This window comes from Procambarus clarkii, chromosome 47 (assembly GCF_040958095.1).
Source record: "Procambarus clarkii isolate CNS0578487 chromosome 47, FALCON_Pclarkii_2.0, whole genome shotgun sequence".
Classification (NCBI taxonomy): Eukaryota; Metazoa; Arthropoda; class Malacostraca; order Decapoda; family Cambaridae; genus Procambarus; species Procambarus clarkii.
This window is the reverse complement of record NC_091196.1, coordinates 32,165,224-32,186,912: the sequence shown is the minus strand read 5'-3', so window position 1 is coordinate 32,186,912 and position 21,689 is coordinate 32,165,224. Positions and strand designations below refer to the sequence as shown.

Below are 21,689 nucleotides of genomic sequence, written 5' to 3'. Positions count from 1 at the left end.
ATTATCACAATAACTATCACTCTTGGAGGCAAAACAAAAGAATCTATTAAAATTTGTTACAAATCAAAGTATTTATCACCTTGACTTTTGGATAATAATTTTACAATGATATTTTCTTAAATTGCCTAAAATAGACTTGGTCACATCTGGTTTGTATAATAATTATTTACAATTATTTATTAACTATTCTCTACAGTATTTACATTAATTAATATATCTTTACCGGTATGAAATTTATTAAGTGAAACACATTGATGATTCACACAAAATCTAATAATGATAAGTCAAATAAGATTCTTTAATTAAACAATATTTAATTGCTAGCAAGTAAAAAATAGTGTCAAGTGTAATGAAATTTTTTAGTTCATAATGAGCCTGAGTCCATCTAGGACTTGTAACTCCTCCTAGGCCCTCGTTCACTTTGCCCTCAGCCACATTAACTATCTTTTTGGAAAATGAGTTCACAAAGAAAAGGAATTAAGGAAAGCAGTGGCAAGTCTAACTCAAGCCATCACCAAGGAGCCAGTTCGCTATTATGACGTATGGAAGAGTGGAACAATAGTTTCAACATCATCTGCAACAAGGAATGCCTATTACTGTACAGCAAACTAACAAATATGATTAAGGAACTAAGCTACCCTAACTTCAATCAGGCTACTGCACCCATCATCTCAACAGAACTAGTGAAGCTGGCAACCTCATTTTAAGTCACTGAAGGAAGCTCAGCCAAAAGAAAACAAACTAGGCAGGAATGGTTGAATCTGTGACATAGACTTGGAAAGATGTTTTACTATACTGAACACCCTATTTCTGAGTGGAGGCTTCTCACATGCTTCCAGAGCATGCACCTAACTTACACTAAGCCACAGCTTAGTGTAAGTGTATTGGAATATTGTATTGGACTTGGTGTATTGGAATAAGAGGCAGGGAGTGGAAGACCCCCGTGGACAATAGACAAACCAGAGTAGACTCGACAATTAACCAGCCGCCCAACAGAACCCAACAAAGACAAGCAGCCCAAGGCTACAGAGTGACACCAAGGCAGGAAAGAAAGCCATAGAAGTAACAAAAATTTCAGAGGTCATGAAAATGCAGGTAAGCACGGGAGCTGACTAACCCTAGCCACCTGGCAGAGAAGCTGTGAGTGGCAAACCTTGGAACTAGATGCCAATATGCATGACTTTAAAAATAGTGGCAGAACAAGAGGTGTGAGAAGCCAGGAATTACTGGCATAAAATGGTCAAGGGAAAAAGGGTAGTATGTACAGTATATCAGGGAGATTGAACCATGTTGCAATGAGACGAAGACAGAATACAGCAACCCATTCTTACTCAAGACTGGAGGAGGTGGTGGTGGTGGTGGTGGTTTCAGCCGCACAAACTTGTCACTGAGACCAAACGACAAACCCTCCAGCTACTGAAGAATAATATCAAGCTTGACAACTGAAGTACCATTGGGTAAGAACAAACCGATTGGAGGACAAAAATCTAGGATGATGTTCAACATTAAAAAAAAAAAAAGGGCTCTTAAGGAACACAGGAGGGATGAATGCAAAATAATATATTTCCCCAATTTAAAAAAAAGAGAGGACAGATCCAATCTAAGCAAGAGATATGCAATCAAAATAACATATTGATTAACCAAAAAGAGCCCTAAGATCTGGAACAAGCCAACCTTTTTCAGTTTTAGAAGGAGACTACAAAGTATTGAGACCTAAAGACACAATATCAAACCTTGTCAGGAGGAAAAAAAGAAAAAAAAAAAAAGAGCCCAAAACTGAACCACTGCCTGATATGGAGCAAAACAAAAAAGAAGGTATGGACAGGATTGACATCCACACCCAATGATATTCACAGCCACAGGGTAAAAAATAGACCCTACAATCAACAAGAGGATTAGAAGAGGCAGTAAGGATGAGTGCCTGACTCATGAACCTCAGTGTTGTACTTAGGAAACTTGCACATAACAGAATATGACTCAAGAACAGTGAAACAAAATCCAGTGCCCAAAACAGATCCCAGGGAGAAAACCCATTCATAATAGATGTGTTCTATTATAAGTACAGTACATTTACCCTACCCTGTACAACAAAGAAAAGGTAAGGTGAAGACAACCCAGGGTTAAACAAAAGTTACATTACACACTCAACTATCACCCGAAAGATTAAATCTATCTCACAATCCTCGCATATAAAAGAGTGGAAAACATTCTCACTAGTGTTTGTCTCCTAAGAAGAAAGCTCAAGCCTTAGGTAGAAACTATAAAGCATGGAAATCCCTTGCTACGGTAAATCTCAAGAAAAAACAAGGAAAAATCTCAACTCTCTCAGCCTTGCAGTGTCAATAAGATATGTTTGTTGGTACCAGAGAGCCCTAGAGCTTTGTTGCTTTGTTGAGCTTTGTTGAGAGAGCTTTGTTGGACTACACATAAGGGGCATAACTGGCCGACCCCTCACAGTGTTCAAGAGAGAACTGGATAAGCACCTCCAAAGGATACTTGATCAACCAGGCTGTGACTCATACGTCAGGCTGCGAGCAGCCGCGTCTAACAGCCTGGTTGATCAGTCCAGCAACCAGGAGGCCTGGTCGACGACCGGGCCGCGGGGACACTCAAGCCCCGAAAGCACCTCAAGATAACCTCAAGGTAACCAGACCACGAAGGGAGGTTGTTAGCTTCACCAAATCAGTTTTGGTGACAAGTCCTGTCACCTGGTGGTAGCTTAGTTAATCAAGCAGAAATTGTCATTCATCATGCTTTCAATTACAGTATTAATTTCAGGAGCAATGAGTGTTGAAAACAATGCTCAATCATTTGTACAAGAGCAAGCTGGTCTCTCAGTGGTGGCTTGAGTTAGACTTGCCACTGTCTCCTTTTTCCCTGGTAAGTCCATTTACAAAGATATTTGTCACTTAGGGAACAAGATCAAGGTGATCCCTAGTGATAGATTTCAGTCCTACATCGGCCATAATGGCTCAGACTCAAGGAGCATCTGAGAGAAATAATAATTTTTGAATTTTAACTACAAAAACGGAAAACAATAATAGAGTGAAAAGTCACTATAACAATTAAAAATTATGTAATAAATTAACAATTGCTTTTTACATTTAATATTTATAAATTAAGATACTGTACTGCAAACCATGCCCAACACATTCTTAATACATGTGGGTGGGGTCACACCGATGGCAGACGACCGTTAATGGCAGCCATGACCACTTTACGTAATTTGTTGCGTCTACGCTTAGGGCGGTGGCGTGACCTGTACCAATAACACACTAGTAGCACAACCATCAGCACGGACAGAACAGCAAATGCGGGAATCCTTTCAGTTGAGTACGGGAGAGTTCCCAATGCACCACCTACAAAAATGTAAAACAAAACATTTGTTTAAAATGTTAAACATTTTAAAATGTTTAAAATGTAAAAATGCACACAAAAATGTATAAACATCAATTATTGAAGTTTCACTAATAATAGTCATTAATTGGATGAAAATTAGATACTTGAACTATTGTGATACAACATACAGTATTATCAACAGAACCCAAAAAGAAAATACATTTTTGACTTGGCCATATTAAAACACTAAATTTCTGTGGGGAGCCCCTCTGGCTCCCTAGAGCTAACAGGCTAATATGTGATACATTAGACCTGGGCATTATTCAATTGAGTTCAGCTTACTGGGGACCACGACCCAGAACCTGGCCTCCTTAGAGAGGCACAGGGAGCAATGGCCCCTGGAAACCCCCCTGTGGTTGGCGGTTTTCCTTACCTGCTATCGACCGGGGTTAGGCACCAAGAAAGGTAGGCATAACAAAACAGACCCCACATGGTAAGAAAATTGCAAATGAAATCGGAATAGAGAGGCAGAACTCCCTCAAATCTCAAGGAAACACGCAAACAAGAAAACGTCACACCTCGCCGCTCATCCATGCAGCCTTCCTTTCCCCGGGAGGGGGAGGGGGGATTCCTGCCTCCCCCGTCGCTAGCTACCCAGCAACTCCAGTTCATTGGCTAATGCAATCCAGGGTGGTCGTCAAATCTGGCCTTGGTTTCCTGGCAGTGTTTTGCCTTAGTGGGTGTCCTCTGCTGTTCCTGGTGTGGTGACCAGGTGTACTTAAGTGTAAGGAGGCTGCATGTGCTTAGTCCAGCCTTCTCTAAGTGCCCTCTGAGTACTAACCTTGGGGGTGTCAGGGTTCTCTTTCCTGGTGCTTTCGGGACGCCATTTTCATAGGGGTTTTCGCTGCTTGGCATATACCCCGCCCTTGGGGCCAGCTGGGGTTTCGTGGTCTTTGTATGGCCTTGGTTAAGGAGTGGTATTGTTGCTGGTTGGGGTGGGATCACTTATAATATTTTAGTGTCCCTCTGCTAGGCTCCCGTGATTGAACATGTCGCAGGGGTTTCAGTGTTTTGATCTCCCCCTTGTTAGCTTCAGGTCTAACCGGTTAGCAACTTCTTGCTTGGGCTTCCCGTAGCAGTCAGCCAACGGGCGCTGGAAAAACCCTCTCAGGGCTCGGTGGACCTATGGATGCGTCTTCCTAGTTCTAGCTTGCCTCGTGTGAGTTTGAAGGTTGCTGTGTGCCCTTGTCTAAGGGTGACAGTCACCTCTTTTGCCTCTGTTATGCTGCCTGTTGGGCCCCTGACACCTTTGACCCGGAGTCTTGCAAGAAGTGCCCTGTGCATGTTCTCCAATTTACCCATTCTGATGATATTGATATTTGGGTATAGGCAGCATCTGCGTTGTATGCTAGGTTTAGGTTGCTGCAAGGCACTAGGCTGGTTGCCCTCCCGGATGCCCTGAGGCTGCCTCATTTTGGTTATGAGGAGCCCAGATTTCGGCCCATTAGCCACTTCCACTTTGGTTGTCCGTACTTCCTGGTCCTTCCCCCTGTTGTTTGTCCTGCCCCCAAGGCTTCTGGCTCCCAAACGTCTGAGAGTTTCGGAGTTGGAGTGGGGTTTAGTTGGTAATAGAAACTTCCGGGGCTGCCCCATTCGGGTTGAGGACAGAGGCATTTGAGCCGATTCCTCCTGCCGAGGCTTGTGGGTCCCACCAACAGGCCCCCCCCCCCCTTCTTTTCTGCCTTTCCCCTGGACTGCCTTTTCTTCAGGGGTAGAGGATATGGAGGACTGCTCTGCCCAGGGGTCCCAATTTGGGGGATCCCAGGGCTGGGAAGGAATTGATCTGGGGGTCTTGGGGCCCCGTTGACCCCGCTTGGGTGTTGGAGCCCTCTTTGCAGGGCTTGTTGTTGCAGGGAAAGGGGTTTTCTTACCCCCCCTTTCTTGTACAAGTATGATTTGGGGGTCGGCTCCTCCCTGGGTACGGTTCCAGGTTCCCTTGGGTTCCTCAGTTCCTTCCTTCCAGAGGTTCTCTCTCTCTCTTATCTCACCTAAGGAGATTCGGAAGGCGCTTGCTCCATACCTCCTGCGAGACCTGGATTCTGCATCTGGCTTCGATCTTGCGCCAGATAAAGGCGCCCACAGATCTGTGGGCATCAGAAGCCAGATGCCCACAGATCTGTGGGCATCTGGCTTCGGTCTTGCGCTTCTTTTCCCTTCTCAAGCTGTCCTCGGACTGGCTCGAGGAGGATGTGTGCCGGGCCGACGTCTGGGGAGCTGGCTTCAGCCGCACTGTTGAGGCTGTTTGCGCCAATTCTGAAGGAGTCGGTGTCTCTTCTTTGCTTCTCGTCTCGTGTGCCAGCAGGCTGTGCTTGCTCTCTCTTTGGAATCTGCTTGGGCCCTGGCTCTTAGGTTTTTGTCTCCGTATTGTCCGTTGCTTTTAGCAGAAACTGCTGTCACGTAATTTCTGCAGGCGGCTTCATCTAGTTGTCGTCCTTTGTCGAACTTGTTGGTTCTCCGGGGTGGCCGTTTTCAGCCTGTTCAGAAGGGTCATGCCAGGGCTCGGGGTTCCGTAGGTCCATTGGTGACAGCTTCTGAGCCAGCATTTCCTTTAGAGCCAGCGTCGTCTGGTCGGTGCGATAATCACTCTGCTCGTCGGCTGGCTTCTCGTAAGGGGCTTCAGTCCTTTCGCAGGGTCGCCACGCTGACGGGGCAATATGGGGGAGGTTCACACTGTTTACTCACACCTGGTCCCATGATTCGTGGGCATTTCGGATCATATCCTCCGGCCTGAGGTGGCATTGGGCAGCTCCTACTCCTTTAGGGGGTTCTAGGCTGGCGGGGCAGGCGTCTTTCCCTGCGCTCCATCAGGTCATCTCAGAGTGGGTGTGCTTGGGCGTGGTCAAAACGATCCCGCCCCTCAGGTGGGTTTCCCGCCTGTTTCCAGTGCTGAAACAGGACTGTATGGATCTGCAGTTCATTCTGGACTTGTCCTGTCTGAACCCCTGGATTCCTTGCCCCTCCTTTCAGATGACCACTCACTCCTGGATGGTGTCTTTGGACCTCAGGGACGCATATTGGCATATTTCTATTTATCCGGGGGTCAGTAACTAATTAGGTTTCATGGTGGGGTGTTAGGCTTACCACTTTCGTTGCCTTTGTTTTGGGTTGAATATGGCACCTCGCGTATTCACGCGTCTTACCTGGGTTCTGAATCTGCTAGGGGTTCGGGTTCTGGCCTACCTCAACGACTGGCTGGTGTGGGCTCCCAGCCGACCTGCTTGTCTGCTCACCAGGGGTGTGGTTCTTTCCACACAACTCTGAACCCAGCTCGCCGGGTTCAGGTTCCTGGTGAACTGGTAGACATCCCATCTAGTTCCGTCCCAGGTTCGGACCTGGCTGGGTCTTGTTTGAGACTCTCAGATCTCCTCCATGTCTCTCCCTCCGGAGGCATTGCTGCGGCTGCGGTCCCACCTTCAGCTGTTTTTGAGGGGGAGTGGGAGGGGGAGGGTCCCAGGTCACTCGATGGTTGCTTGAACAGTTGTGCGGGAGTCTGAACTTAGCTGTGCTGGTTTACCCGCTGGGTCAGGTTTGGCTTCAGCATCTGTTCTGGTTCCTAAGGGGACGCTCCTTCTGCCTCTCTCGCGATCACTGGGTTCGGCCTCTAGGGGCCTTGCATCAGTTGCTGTGTCACATGCTTCCTCTTCGAGGGTTTTCAGGGTTTAGTGCCTTAGCGCGATCCGAGCCCTCGCTCGATGTGTTCACGGACACGTTGTCTCTTGACAGTGGGGTCCATCCTTCTGTCAGGTTCAAAGCACAGTGCGGGAATTCGCAACGTGCTGTGTTTGGCTGTTGCTTTGAAGGGTTCGGGTCATTCAGGGTTCGGCCATCCAGCTCCATTCGAATTGTTCTCCGGTGGTTCATTGCCTGAACTGCGAGGGTTCCCTTCGGTCCTTGCCTCTTGCCTCTGGGGCTAGTCGCTTCGAGTGGTTGGTCTACTGGTTTTTCGGGGCTTGGCTCTCTGTGTGGTTCATATCCGGGGAGTGCTCGACATCCTGGCAGAATGCCTGTTTTGGTTCACTCCCCTGTCCACGGAATGGACATGGACAGGGGACCACGCCGAGACCATGCATCGGCATGGTCTCTGTGTCTCCTGATGTATATGGCGCCCTTCCCCAACTGCGGAGCCTTCGCGGTGGATGCCTTTTGGCAGGACTGGTCGAGGTGGGGTTACCTATACCCCTTTTCCCCAGTCCAGCTGTTGCTTCGGGTTCTAGCACAGTTGGAGTCTTACCATGGAAGAGTAGTCCTCGTGGTGCCTTAGTGGCCAGCCCAGCCTTGGTTTCAGGTACTGCTTGCTCTGTGCCCGAACCCAGGGCATTATCAGTGGCTCAGCCTCTTCCAGCAGATCGCACCGGTCCGGTACATGGCTGGTTCGGTCTTCCACTCCGCTCTTCGTTTCTGGTCTTTTTTAAATGGGTTTATCACCATTTGTATGGTGGTTAGGTGGCTTTGTTGATGGTGTGCCAATTGAGAGCTTTGTCACGGTGACAGTATGAAGTTTCCTGGTATTCTTTCCACCATTTTCTATTTCTTCATAGGTTGTCTTCTATTTCTGATCGGGTTGTGTTGTCCTATTTTTCTTGGCTTTGTCAGGACCGTTGTTTGATGCGGAATATTGTCACCTCATATCGTGTAGCACTGGCAGAGCTGCTCCAGCTTGCATTCGGGGTGGATATCACATCTGTTTTGTTCTGTAAGCTTTCTTGTGCTTTGTTTCACCTCCGGCCTGCTCGGGGGCCTCGTAGCCTGGTGGATAGCGCGCAGGACTCGTAATTCTGTGGCGCGGGTTCAATTCCCGCACGAGGCAGAAACAAATGGGCAAAGTTTCTTTCACCCTGAATGCCCCTGTTACCTAGCAGTAAATAGGTACCTGGGTGTTAGTCAGCTGTCACGGGCTGCTTCCTGGGGGTGGAGGCCTGGTCAAGGACCGGGCCGCGGGGACACTAAAGCCCCGAAATCAACTCAAGATAACCTCAAGAACCTCATGCGTCACCTGAGCCGTCCTGGTCCTTGGATAGGGGTGCTCATCTATCTTCTCCTCGGTTCGTGGTGGCCCCTTCAGTTCAAGATTGATTTTGTAAGGCTCTCTTTCAGTTGGCATTGGCCTCTGGGGGTTGGGTTGGTCAGCTTCATGCTCTCCTCCGGCGCAGGGGTTTCTGCTCTTTCAGTCCCGGTAATTGGTTAGTTCGTTTGTAGCCTCCTCCTTTTCAGGCGAAGAACGAGACAGCTGCTTTCCGGAGGGAACCTTGGGTCATTGATTCTTGGTTGGTCAGGTAGGGGGTGCATCATGTGTTGTGTCCGGTTGCGGCTCATCGCAGTTACCTGCACGCCTCGGCTTCTTGGCCGGGGGATGCACTTTGGGTTGATCCGGTTTCCCTCGGTTTTCCCAGGTAATCTGCAGGGTTATTAAGTCTAGCCAGCCTGCAGTCTATCTTCGTGCTCATGACGTTCAGAAGTTTGCGGCTTTTGATACTGTCTTCGGCAACATGTCTTGGGCTGATATTTGGGCACAGGGATTTTGGAGATCGAACAGGGTCCTGGCCACTGGTTATTTGATCAACATTCCTAGTCTTAGGTGTTCGTGTGTGACTTTGGGTCACAGGTTGTACCCAGTTGTTTTACCTTTGTGTTGAGGAGAGTGTGGTGGCCGCCTCCCAGGTAAGTCCCTCTTTTCCTTATCTTTGGTTATGTAGTTCCAGGGAGCCAGAGGGGTCTCCCCACCACAGAAAACCAGCGCCGAATGTAATGAAACGCCATTTTCTGGGTAAGCTCCCGGAGGCCATTGCTCCCAGTGCCTCTCTGAGGGGAAGGGGGGCCCAGGTTCTGGAACATGGTTCCTGGTAGGCTGAACTCCATTGACTAATACCCTGGTCTAATGTATCACATATTAGCCCGATAGCTCCAGAGAGCCTCCGGGGCTCACCCAGAAAATGGCGTTTCATAACATTCAAAGCTGGTTTTAAAACACACAATGAAATTGGCATAACATGGCATATCTACAAGAAATTCCTTTGAAGTGCGATGGTTCATTAGCAAGATCTCCATCTGAGGTGACCAAAGATGCTGGTTCCATCCCACTGTCCTACTCCAAAAAGAGATTTAATGAGGTTGTCTCATTAAATTAATATATTTACATAACAAAATATTATGTACTCCTTTACCTTGCAACCACTGAAGTCCAGTCCAGTCTTTAACAAGGAAATTTATGAATATAACATATACAGTACAGTGTGCATTAAATTTTTTTAAATATATTTTATGAATGAGAAAAGATTTTGAGTATGGTAGTTTCCTTCAGACACATTGACAAAACGACACATACAATTTGTACAAATACAAATACTCCACAAGTAACATTTCTCCATTGTGATACATTACCTATGATTACTGACCTAATTTTTGTGTTAGAAAATTGTTCATCAATGTCAGAAGTCTTCCTACCACCCCTCCAGCATATTTCAGCTTCCAGAACAACCTCTTGTCGTTCGACTCTTGACCTCTTAAACTCTGTCAAGTCTTTTTTTTTCAGGTCCAGATAAATGTAATCAACTCAACCATCTCTTTACTGAAAGATCTGTATGGCTCTCATAAAAACTATGTAGATTTATTACACAGGATCTTCCTGTTCAATACTATACTCTTTGTTATTATGCCATAATTTCTTTACAGGTATTGTACCCATTTGGTTTTAATGATTTTTCAGGTATTTTGACTGTCAGCGATATAGGTTTATAATGTAGAGGGGTCTTTCCTGCTACCAATTTGTTAATTGGAAAGGAACTTTGCCCTTTTTCCGTATATCTGCTAAGATTCCAGAACATAAATATGCTATTTATTTAGTGTTTCACACATTTCCTTTTCATTTCCTGTGAATCTGTTACCATTTTCAACCTCTTAGATTTTATCTTTACATGCAATTTTCTTTTAGAATATTTATAGAATAGGCCTAATTTTGTTTTACATTTGTTCACTACGCCATTCTCAAAAGTTTCTTTTTGCTTCTCTTTTCACTGCTGTGTAGTTGTTTTTGTTGATTGTACTGCAGGAATGTTTGAACACTAGGCCTCTTTAAACATTGATTCAATTTTTTGCCTTTTATTCTCTGGCCTTCTTGCAATTTCTGTTGAACCAATACTGTTTTCTAGTTCTGCATCTCTGTTTGGAATAAATATTTGTTGTGCCTTCACCATATATCTAAAAATTTGGCATTCATCTCATTTACTTCTTTGCCTAACAGGTTCTTCCATTACTCCTAGCCTAACAAGTTTTCCAATCAAATTAATTAAAGAACTTGCTAAGTTCCTCACAGTGTTCTTTCTTGAAATAAAGTTTTTCAACTGTTTCATTTCCCCATTCTCTTCTAGATTATGACATGTTGTATATTAGATTTCTGAAAGAACATGATCTCTCTTAGGAGGAAGGTACAGTACTGAATGTCAAATATCTTTTCTTGTTATTGATAACTGGTGCTCATGCACTGGCAGCACAGACACTTTAACAGAGGGGTAATTTTTCGAAGCCCTCTTCCTTTAAGATGCCTTCCAAGACAATAAGGAAAAGTGAAGAAATATTATTTATGGTTTAACCAGATGAGGCTTCACAATCATCAAATTTTTTATGTATTTATGGATGATGTTACTTAACATTTCTGATATTAATAGTCTTCTGTTGTCTACTACCTATGCAAAGACACAGAAGGCTGAAGTGCCCTGCTGGCACTCAATTCTGTTTGACATTTTTCCACAAGCTCAACTAGCATAATCTCTCATCGACTTCTCCAATGATTTATTTTGCAATAATACGTCTGGTCTGAGTTTTTAACTCACCTGTTTTTAAAGACATCATATGCTTGGCAAGTTCTTACACATTAAAAAACATTCTCCCATGAACTTGTTACAAACTTGTGTGAATCGTGCCATCTTCACTTTCTGTAATGCACATCACAAGAACATAACGTAATTATTCAAAATATAGGCAAATATCAGCTACTTAAGCTGAAACTTTGAGTTATTTTAAATAATAATAATATAATGAACAAAACTATGATTAGAATAAATTTCTGAGCAGTTCAAAAGGCAGTTCAAAATGTACCACTTAATATATCCATGTAGAAGCAAAACATACCCAAAAAACCAGCGTTGAATGTAATGAAACACCATTTTCTGGGTGAGACCTGGAGGTTTCCCGGAGCTATCCAGGCTGATATGCATATATTAGATTTCTGGCATCAGTCAACCAAATGGAGTTCTAGGCCTACCAGGGACCATGAGCCAGAACCTGGCCCCCCCCTCAAAGAGGCACGAGGAGCAATGGCCTATAGAAACTACAGTATGGCTGGAAACATTCTAAGTTTTGCCATCAACCAGGTCAGGCACCCAGAGAGGTAGGCACCCCAAAACAAACCCTATCTGGTTAAAATATTGTTATTGAAAGCCGAACTATTGGCATAACTCCCCCAAACGAAAAACAAGCAAACGAGCATGACATCACAACTGTCACCGCGCCGCTGTCTGCGCAGCTCCCCCCGACCCAGAAGGGGAAAGGGGAAGCCCCAGACCCCTGCGCCAGCTATCCACACTTTCAGTTCTGAGGCTGGATGTCAAAAAAACACGAAAACCGGCGACGGATGAGAGGGAGGGTTGCCGGGGAGCCTCCGGGTCTCATCCAAACTTTTTTTTCATTACATTCAATGCTGGTTTTTTAGGGGGAGCCCCTTCAGCTCCCTGGAGCTACTTAACCAAAGATAAAAACAAGAGGGACTTACCCGGGAGGTGGTCGCCACTCGCTCCTCAACTCGAAGGCGAGACAACTGGCTGCAACCGCCGACCCAATGAGACACATGCCCGATTAGGGCCAGGAACACTGACTGACCCTGTTAGACCTCCAAAAACCCTTGCCCAAATGTCAGTCCAAGACATATTACCGAAGACAGCAGCCAACTCAGAAAACTTACGGACGTCATGGGCATAAGGATAGACCGCAGACTGGTTGGACTGAATAATCCAGTGGACGACCTGGGAAACCCAAACTCTGCAACAGGGAAGAAGAGAAACCGGGTCAGCCCAAAGCGTGTCCCTGGCCACCGAGGCCATGGTGCACAGGTAGAGGCGAAGAGTCGCAACTGAATATAACACATGATGCACCCCTGGCAGAACCAACCAAGCATCAACAATCCAAGGCCCCCTCTGGAAAGCAGCAGTCTCATTCTTTGCCAGAAATGGAGATGGCTGCCAATGAACAAACCTAACAGGACCAAAAGACAAGAAATCCCCTGCGCCGAAAAAGAGCATGAAGCTCCCCCAACCCGACACCCAGAGGCCAATGCCAACAGGTAAAATGCCTTCGCAAAACAATCTTGAACCGAAGGGGCCACAACAAACTGAGAAGACAGAAAAGAGAACACACAGTCTAACGACCAGGAAAGCTCAGGTGGCGCATGAGCAGGCCGACGGTGAAACAATGCATGAGACAGCTTGCGGAATGGAGCAGAAGTAACATCCACCCCGAACGCAAGCTGAAGCGGCCCCGCCAGCGCCGCATGATACGAGGCGACAGTATTCGGCATATGACGATAGTCCTGAAACGACCAAGAAAGGAAGGACAAGACAACCTGATCCGAAACAGAAGCAAACCTATGGAGGGAAAAGAAATTATGAAAGGACCACCAGGTAACTTCATACTGCTGCCGAGATGAAGCCAGCAGGTGAGACACCATCAACGATGCCACCTGCTCACCATACAGGTGATAGACCCCTGTCAAAAAGACCAGACGCAAAGTCTTGAGAAGATTGAGCCAGCTATGTAACGGACTGGCGCGATCTGCTGAAAGAGGCGGAGCCATGGGAAGACCCCGGATTCGGACACCGAGCAAGCAGCACTTGAAACCAAGATTGAGCTGGCCAACAAGGGGCCAAGAGGACTACTCTCCCTTGGTAAGTCTCCAAGTAAGCCAGGACCTTGAGCAACAGCGGAACCGGGAGGAAGTGGTACAAATAACCCCACCTCAACCAGTCCTGCCTGAAGGCATCGACCCCGATGGCCTCTCAGTCGAGGAAGAGCACCACATGTATCGGTGAAACTCCTCGACTACACCGATGCAGAGAGATCCACCTCTGGGAGCCTGTATGTCCAGCAAACAAGAGCTCAAATCAAACCCTGAACGAGTTGTCATCAACCATCCATTCCGTGGACAGGGGAATGAACCGGGACAGGCTGTCCACCAGGACGTCGAGCACCCCCCAAATGTGAACGGCCAGGAGAGCCAAACCCTGAGAACTCGGCAGACAAGTCATCCGAAGTGACCAGCCCGAAGAGCCAAGGACCACATCGAACCCCTGTGGTTCAGCCAATGAACCATGGGAGAGTTGTCTGAACGGAGCCGGATCATCGATCCACGAGCGACCCGAACCATCCGAAGTGACATCCACACCGCAGCGAACTCCCGCACCATGCTGTGGACCCGACAGAAGAACAGACCCCACTGCCCCTTGCTGGTCTGGTGAGCACTGGTCACAAAGCCCCAGCCAAGAGACGACGCATCCGATCGAGCAAGGGTTCGAATAGGCACCAAGGCACTGAATCCCGAAAAACCCTAAGAAGAAGCTGGCGATGCAGCAGCCAATGTAAGGCACCCTGAGGCCGAACCCAGCGGTCGCGAAAGAAGCAGAAGTGACGTCCCTGAAGGAATCAGAACAGCCAACAAAGCCACACCCGACCCAGCGTGTAGACCATCATAGCAAAATTCAAGCTCCTGCACAAACCCTCGGGTGACAGCCATGTGACCCGGCAGCCCCTCAGGATCAGACGACGGCAGGAACGCAGGCGAAGCATAGCCACTGGAGGAAAAGACAAGGAAGTGGTCCGAGCATCCCACACAAGACCCAGCCTAGACCGAATCTGAGAGGGAGCAAAATGGAACATCCGCCATTTCAGTAGGAACCAGAGTCCGGCGAGCTGGGAAAGAACCAAATCCCTGGCGAGCAGACATGCGGACTGGATGGGAGCCCAAACCAGCCAGTCGTCGAGGTAGGCCAGAACCCGAACACTTAACAGACGCACGCAGGCAGGCAACCCCAACCCGAGTAAGGCATGAAAACGCGAGGCGCCAAATTCAAGCCTCTCAAACACTCAGACATTTGGGAGACGGAAGCAGGGAGGAAGGAGCAGGGCAAACCATGCCTACCTGAGAACAAAGTGAGGCATGGACAAAGGTCGAAGCGACCAAAGCCCCCCAAATCCTGGTCCCGAAACCCAAGCTGGGCAGTTCCAGGGCCTTCAACCCGGCAACCAACCTGGCCCGTTGTAATAATTAGAATTGAGCATGCAACGCAGCCGCTGTTTGATTACTGAGATCAACAGACAAGGAATGAGGAATTTGAAGTACAAGCGGGAAACAAGACTCCGCAAGACTTCGGGTTGTAGGTGTTACCGACCCAACAGGCAGCAGGACAGAGGCAGTACGGAAAATCGTCTCCCTGAGGCAGGGGCGACAAACAACGTTCAACTTCGCACAAGGCAAGAGAGGACTCTGAAGATGCATTCATGGTTACTGAGCCCACTGGGGTTTCCTAGGGGCCCACAGGATGAGTAAGCCCTATGGGAAGCCCAGGCACTGGGCTAGCTAAGCTGGTAGAACCCTGTCTGTCAGCAGACAAACTGACTACCAGTAGTAGCCGTGAAATCTTGGGGGCAGCAGAGGAGGACCACAACACAATTTAGGCTTGCCTAATAAGCTAGGCAGATCTCCAGGAACAAAAAGCCAAAACGTGCTAGAAAAGGAAAAACAAAACCCCTGAAGACACACAACAAACTGGCAGCCAGAGAGAAACGGCAGCTGCTGCGCGTGCAAGCTGTGCCGGGCGCAGTGCGCCCCACCCAGCCAATAACCCCCCCCCCATGGGGTAATACGGAAACCCAAAACCCCCCGATGCACTCCAAGGGCAAAGACAATGCCAAGTGACGAGCTCCTCAAACGGGAGTGATTCCCAAACGCCCCAGGAAAGATAACCCTGAAATGACAGAGTAGTACAGTACTTACAGAGCACTTAGGGAAGATAACCCTAGGCACATGCTGCTCCTGTACACTAAGATACTTGGGCACCACACTATACACAATGCTGGAACAGCCACATAGGGCAAAATCCAGAACAAGAAATTAAGGCCAAAGGTCTGACCACTGATGTGACCTCCAGCACATATTTCAAGAACTGAGGTGGTGGGCTGCCGGCTCTCCCTTCAACCTTATGGGAGGGAAGCTGGCTCAGGTGACCCCAGGTAAGCACTAGGAATGGGGGTGGGGTAGAGCTAATGAGTGCGAGTGCTAGTTTAATGAAGTCTTGTTTGTTTGGATGTACAGTGGTACCTCGGAATGCGATTGTCCCTGTATGCGAGGTTTTCGGAAGGCGAGCAGTATTTACTCCAAAAATTTGTCTCAGAAGGCGAGGGTTACTTCGGGACGCGAGTTTGTTGATACGCGTACAGGCCGACCTAGCGCGTGGTGGTTCGGCGATCGTCGCCCCTCCGCCCCGCCGCCCCTCAGTTTACCATTGTCTCGCGCTCAGTGACTACCCCCACATCAATTCTTCTCACGGATTTACAGTGTTTTGTTGGATTTTTGGTGATTTGTCTATACAATTTGTTGTTATATATCTCACCATGGGTCCCAAGAAAGCCAGTGGTAAGGATAAAGGCCAGAAAGCTCATGTGAGGATGACAATAGAGGAGAAACAAGAGATCATTCGGAAGCATGAGAACGGTACACGTGTTGTTGAACTTTGTAGGCAGTACAACAAAGCCACATCAACAATATGCACTATACTTAAGAAGAAAAATAAGATTATGGGTGCTAAAGTGGCAAAAGGAGTAAGAACATTAACGGCACAAAGACCACAAATACTTGAAGAAGTGGAAAAGTTGTTATTAATTTGGATACACGACAAGGAGTTGAGGGGTGATAGTGTTTCGGAGGCCATTATTTGTGAGAAAGCCAGGGTGTTGCACGAAGACCTTCTAAAGAATACCCCTGCAACGAGTGATGCAGATAAGAAAGAGTTTAAGGCAAGCAGGGGCTGGTTTGAAAAATTTAGAAAGAGAAGTGGTATCCATAGTGTTACAAGGCAGGGGGTTATGTGATGTGATTATGGAAGGGGACTCCCCTTCCAAACAGTAACTCCTCTCCTCCTCCCCCCTCCTCACCATCTTCCATACGCCTACAGCACTCGACAGCAAGGTAAGTAATAACTGGAACACAGTTTTGTAGGTTTATTTAGATGAATTAGGTAAATTAGGTATAAAAATTTAGTTTGATGTGGGGTTTTTGGGGTAGTCAGGAACGGATTAATTCATTTCCCTTTATTTCTTATGGGGAAATTAACTTCGGAATGCGAGTTTTCGGAAGGCGAGGCGTCTCCAGGAACGGATTAAACTCGTATTCTGAGGTATGCCTGTAGGTCCCAATTTTTACCAGATTGTAGTCCGTTTTGTTTCGTCTATCTTTCTGGGTGCCTTCCTCGGTCGATGGCAATTATGACATACTTTAAATGTAAAATACTCATAGGCCAGTGCTCCCTGTGCCTCTCTGAGGGGGGCCAGGTTCTGGCTTGTGGTCCCCAGTTGGCATAAGAACTCCTGTGACTGATGATCCCAAACTAATATAGCACATATCAGTTCAAATAGCCTCAGGGAGCTGATGGGGGCTCCCAACAGAAATGAGAAATCTACTAAAAACACAGTATTTTGTGGCTTGAGACATACATTCAAATACATGTCTCTTAGAAACCTCCTTGCTATATACTTAGAAATATGGTGTACCTGCATTGGAAGAGCCAGCAGCAGCAGCATCCCCTTGGCTACCACCTTGAGTGTCCAGGGGCAATGGCTGAACATCAACTGGTGCTACCTTCACTGCTGCTACAATCTCTGGTTGAGACAGCAACTTCAGACCCACATGGATGTTAAGACTGAAGACACAAAACATGATGCTTTAATGTTCTAAATTGTAAATTATTTTCTTATGAGCCATATTTTTATTAAATATGCAGCTTATATGCAAAGCTACTTGTTCATATATTTCTGGGTAATTTCCAAATAATCTAACATTTTCATTAGCTTCTCCAGTAAACAATGCACTCATAACATACTGTAAATGTACTACTCTTTTATGACTAGAGTTGTTCAATATAATAGCTTACTCAATCTGTTTGCACTTCTATGTTTAAAATGCTTGACTCATATCTCCAAGTTTATTATTACATATTAACTTGCTGTATTTACACAGTATTTAACATATTGAACTATCATCATAGTTCAGATGGCACGAGATCTATCATCATCATGAGAAATTTGATTAAAATATAAAATTCAAACAGTGTGACACCACAATTCCTTACTTTTTGTTGGATACATTAAGAGGCTGTGGTGTGACGGGCAGTAATGTAGGACATTCGGGCAGTGGTCGCATTTGTTCCATCCCCAGCGTGTGCTCAACAACCTGTAGAGTCGGGGTTTAGCATTAGGTATTGGGTAAACATGTTGGACAATCATGACAAACATTTGGTTTGACCATCTACAATAAGGACTGGATGATGAGGGTGATGTACAGTTGGCAGAAGTAGAGGACAATTACACCTCCCTGCACCCAGTGTGCCAAACACAACCTGGTAAAACAGTAACTATCAGCAATACATTAGCACAATACACTGCTTGAAATACTGGCCAACCTGCACTAAAAAACCAGCGTTGAATGTAATGAAACGCCATTTTCTGGGTGAGCCCCGGAGGCTTCCTGGAGCTTATCGGGCTAATGTATGTTATGTTAGACCGGGACATTAGCTAAGGAGTTCAGACCTACCAGGGACCAGCGCCAGAACCTGGCCCCTTCAGAGAGGTTTCAGGGAGCAATGGCCCTGGAAAACCCCATATGGTTGGGGGTTTTCCTTATCTGCCATCGACCGGGGTTAGGCACCCAGAAAAGTAGGCGTAACAAAACAAACCCCACATGGTAAGAAACTACAACAAAAACCGAACAGAGAGGTAGAAAACTCCCTACAATCCCAAGGAAACAAGCAAACAAGCAAACATCACACTTTACTGCCGCGCCGATCGTCCGCGCAGCCCTCCCCACCCCGGGAGGGGGAGGGGGGAGCCCCGGACCTACCGCGCCGGCTGCCAAGCTCCAGTTCGGAAGCTAAACTTCAACCAACGCGAAAAAACCGCCGACCGGTGGGAGGGAGGGTTTCCAGGGAGCCTCCGGGGCTCACCCAGAAAATGGCGTTTCATTACATTCAACGCTGGTTTTCTGTGGGGAGCCCCTACGGCTCCCTGGAGCTTCATACCCAAAGAGAAGGAAAAGAAAGGGCTAACCCGGGAGGCGGCCGCCACAAACTCTGCAACGCAAAGCCAAGACAACCGGTCGCAAACCTGCGACCCAAGGCAACAAGAACGCCCAAGAACAGACGCACATATGGATGGGCGGCCAAAAACCTGTGCGACCCACAATTCCCTGCGCCCGAAATGAGCCCGAGACGTCACCAACACAGCAGCAATTGCTGCAAACGTCTGAACAGCACGGGCGCAAAGACAGACCGCAGGAAGAAGGAAAACACTGCGGACGACCCGGGAGACCCGAGCCCTGAAAACAGGGAACGAAGGAACCGGATCAACCACAGCGCATCCCCAGGCACGGTACGCCGGCAACAGCAAAAAGCACAACTGGACAACACAGGACGCACCCCCCGGCCAAACCAAACAAGTACCAATACCCCAAGAACCCCTCCGGAAAGCAGCCGTCTCGACCATCGCCAGGACAGAGAAAGGCTGCACACCAATAAAGCTACCACCAGTACCAAAGAGGAGGAAACTGAAACCGAAGGGGCTACCACAAACTGAGGGGAAGAGAAGAAGGCACCCTGAACCAGGATGGCTCAGGCGACTCATGAGCAGGCCGGAGGGGAAACAAAACGCGAGAAAACGTAATAAACGTCATACAGTCTCCAAGACGAAGCTTGCAGGTGGGACACTGTCAACAAAGCCACCTGAACACCATAGAGATGGCGATACCCGCGTCAAAATACCAGACGCGAAGAGCCAAAGAGAAGGCCGAACCAGTCACGGACAGGACCGAGTCGGCCTGCTGAAAGAGGCGAAGCCTCAGGAAAAACGCCCCGGGTATGGACACCTAGCAAGCAGCGTCTGAAAAGAAGGCCGGGCCGGCCACCGTGGAACCATAAGGACTGTTCTCGTGGAAATGGGCTGCAACCGAGCCAGAACCCGAAGCAACAGCTGGACCGGGAGAAGAGGTACAGGTACCCCCCACCTCGACCAGGCCTGCCGAAAGCCTCCACCGTGAAGTCCTCGCAGGTGGGAAGGGCGCCACAAAACGGGCGACGCCTAGACCACGCCGACCCAAAGACGTCCATGGCCAGGAGTCCATAAGCCCAACAGAGCCAACAAAACGAATCGGCGACGACTGGCCAACCCACGAAGAGGAATGAACCGAGACAGCTGTCCACCAGGACGCAGGACACACCCCGGACACGAACCACACGGTTAACCAAACCCCCTGTGGTTCCGGCAAGAACCACCAGAGAACAGTCCAAACAGAGCTGAATGGTAGAGTACCTAGTGACCCAAACCCTCCGAAGCGCAAACCAGACAGCCATGAACACCTGAACCGGGCTGTGAGCCCGACGGACAGACAGACTCCATCAACCTCGGCCGACCTGGTGAGCACTGGTCACAAAGCCCCAGCCGAGAGACGACCCGTCCGTGAACACATCGAGCGAAGGCTCGGGGAGCTGCCAAGGCACGGAACCCCGAAAACCCCAAAGAGGAAGCTGGTGACGCAGCACCAACACCAGATCCCCAGAGGAACCCAAGGAATGCAAGAGGCGGAAGTGAAGTCTCCGTAGGAACCAACCGACGCCGGAGCCAAACCCGACTCCGCGGGCAGACAAGCACGCCGAAGTGCAAACTCCCGCACAACCGCCCAAGCAACCGCTGAGCAACCCGGGACCCCCTCCTGAACAACCAAAGGCGGGACCACAGCCACAGTAACACTTCTGGAGGGAAGACAATGAGGGGCCCAAGAGCCTGAAACAAGGCCCAGGTCCGAACCCGGGACGGAAACAGAAGGTAAAACCTCCAGATCACCAGGAAACCAAACCCAGCGATCTGGAAAGAACCATCCCCTGGCGAGCAGACAAGCGGACTGACTGGGAGCCCACTCCAGCCAGTCGTCGAGGTAGGCCAGACAACGAATCTCAGACGCAGACAGGGCACTAAGATCCGGTAAAGATGCAAAGAGTAGACAAAGTGCCCTTCACAAAATAGGGAATGCAATAAAAACAGCAAACCTGAAGCCCCACCACCAAAGCATTGTATGACAATCATATTAAGACATATTATGACATATGACAATCATTATATGACAATATGACAATTATAATCAAAGCATTATATGACAAAGAGTGCTGGGAAGACGGGACACCACGAGAGTAGCTCTCATCCTGTAACTACACTTAGGTAAGTACACATAGGTAATTACCAACCGTGCTAGCCCCAGAAAAACTGGAGAGGAACGTGCCAAGAAGTGACCTGGAGGTCCAGGTCCACCATCCATGCACCCGGCCCTAACAGAATCCGAACAGGAGACAACAGTCCTCCGAGCAGGGCAGAGGATCCAGGGCGCAGACGGAAGTAGTCCAGAAGAACTGCAGACTGGAAAAGCTCATGACTGCAAAGAGCAGACGGGAAAAGCTCATGACTGCAAAGAGCAGACGGGAAGCCCAGAAGGATGGGGCGGATCGACCACGCCCCACGCACCCACGAAGAGGAAATGACGAAGCGCAGGGAAGAAGCCCACCCCGCCAGCTCTGAACCCCCCCCAAGGGGGAGAAGCCGTCCTCCGACGCCAGCAGAGGCCGGAAGACAACCCAAAGCGCCCATCAACAGCGGGACCAAGCGAGAGGCAACAGAGCAAGCTGCTCCCCCAGCGTCCAGTCAACAGAGAAGGGAACAGAACCCCTTCAGAAAGAAAAAGTACACTACCGAAGTCATGAGGAGAGACTACGGGAATGAAACCACACTTCGCTGGAAGAGGAAGTGAGGGGAGACCTGATCACCACATACAAGATACCCAAGGGAATCGACAGGGTTGAGAAGGACAGGCTATGTAATACAAGGGGCACACGCACTAGGGGACACAGGTGGAAACTGAGTACCCAAAAGAGCCACAGATAGAATTAAAGTTTTTTTTTTTTTTTTGAGTGTCAGAATGGGAACGGGAAAGCACT

The 21,689-nt window shown here is 48.2% G+C and overlaps 1 protein-coding gene across 3 annotated transcripts in view; it reads right to left on the bottom strand.

Annotated features, from left to right (window-relative positions):
* Nucleotides 1-251: 251 nt before the first annotated feature.
* The window catches only part of S1P (membrane-bound transcription factor site-1 protease), a 181,533-nt gene continuing 160,095 nt past the window's right edge, over nucleotides 252-21,689 (bottom strand). Inside the window, exons 14-17 of one of the 3 annotated variants that reach the window (XR_006773386.2) lie at nucleotides 17,787-17,887; nucleotides 17,209-17,357; nucleotides 11,226-11,327; nucleotides 3,221-3,359 (exon numbers count right to left, since the gene is read on the bottom strand). Coding sequence is in view for 2 of the 3 variants with exons in the window: in XM_045749653.2 (XP_045605609.1) it covers nucleotides 3,175-3,359; nucleotides 17,209-17,357; nucleotides 17,787-17,887 (435 nt within the window). In the remaining variant the exon portion in view is untranslated. Of the gene's footprint in view, nucleotides 3,360-11,225; nucleotides 11,328-17,208; nucleotides 17,358-17,786; nucleotides 17,888-21,689 lie in introns of all 3 variants that reach the window. The other 2 variants (XM_045749653.2, XM_069302196.1) reach the window with 2 other exon arrangements.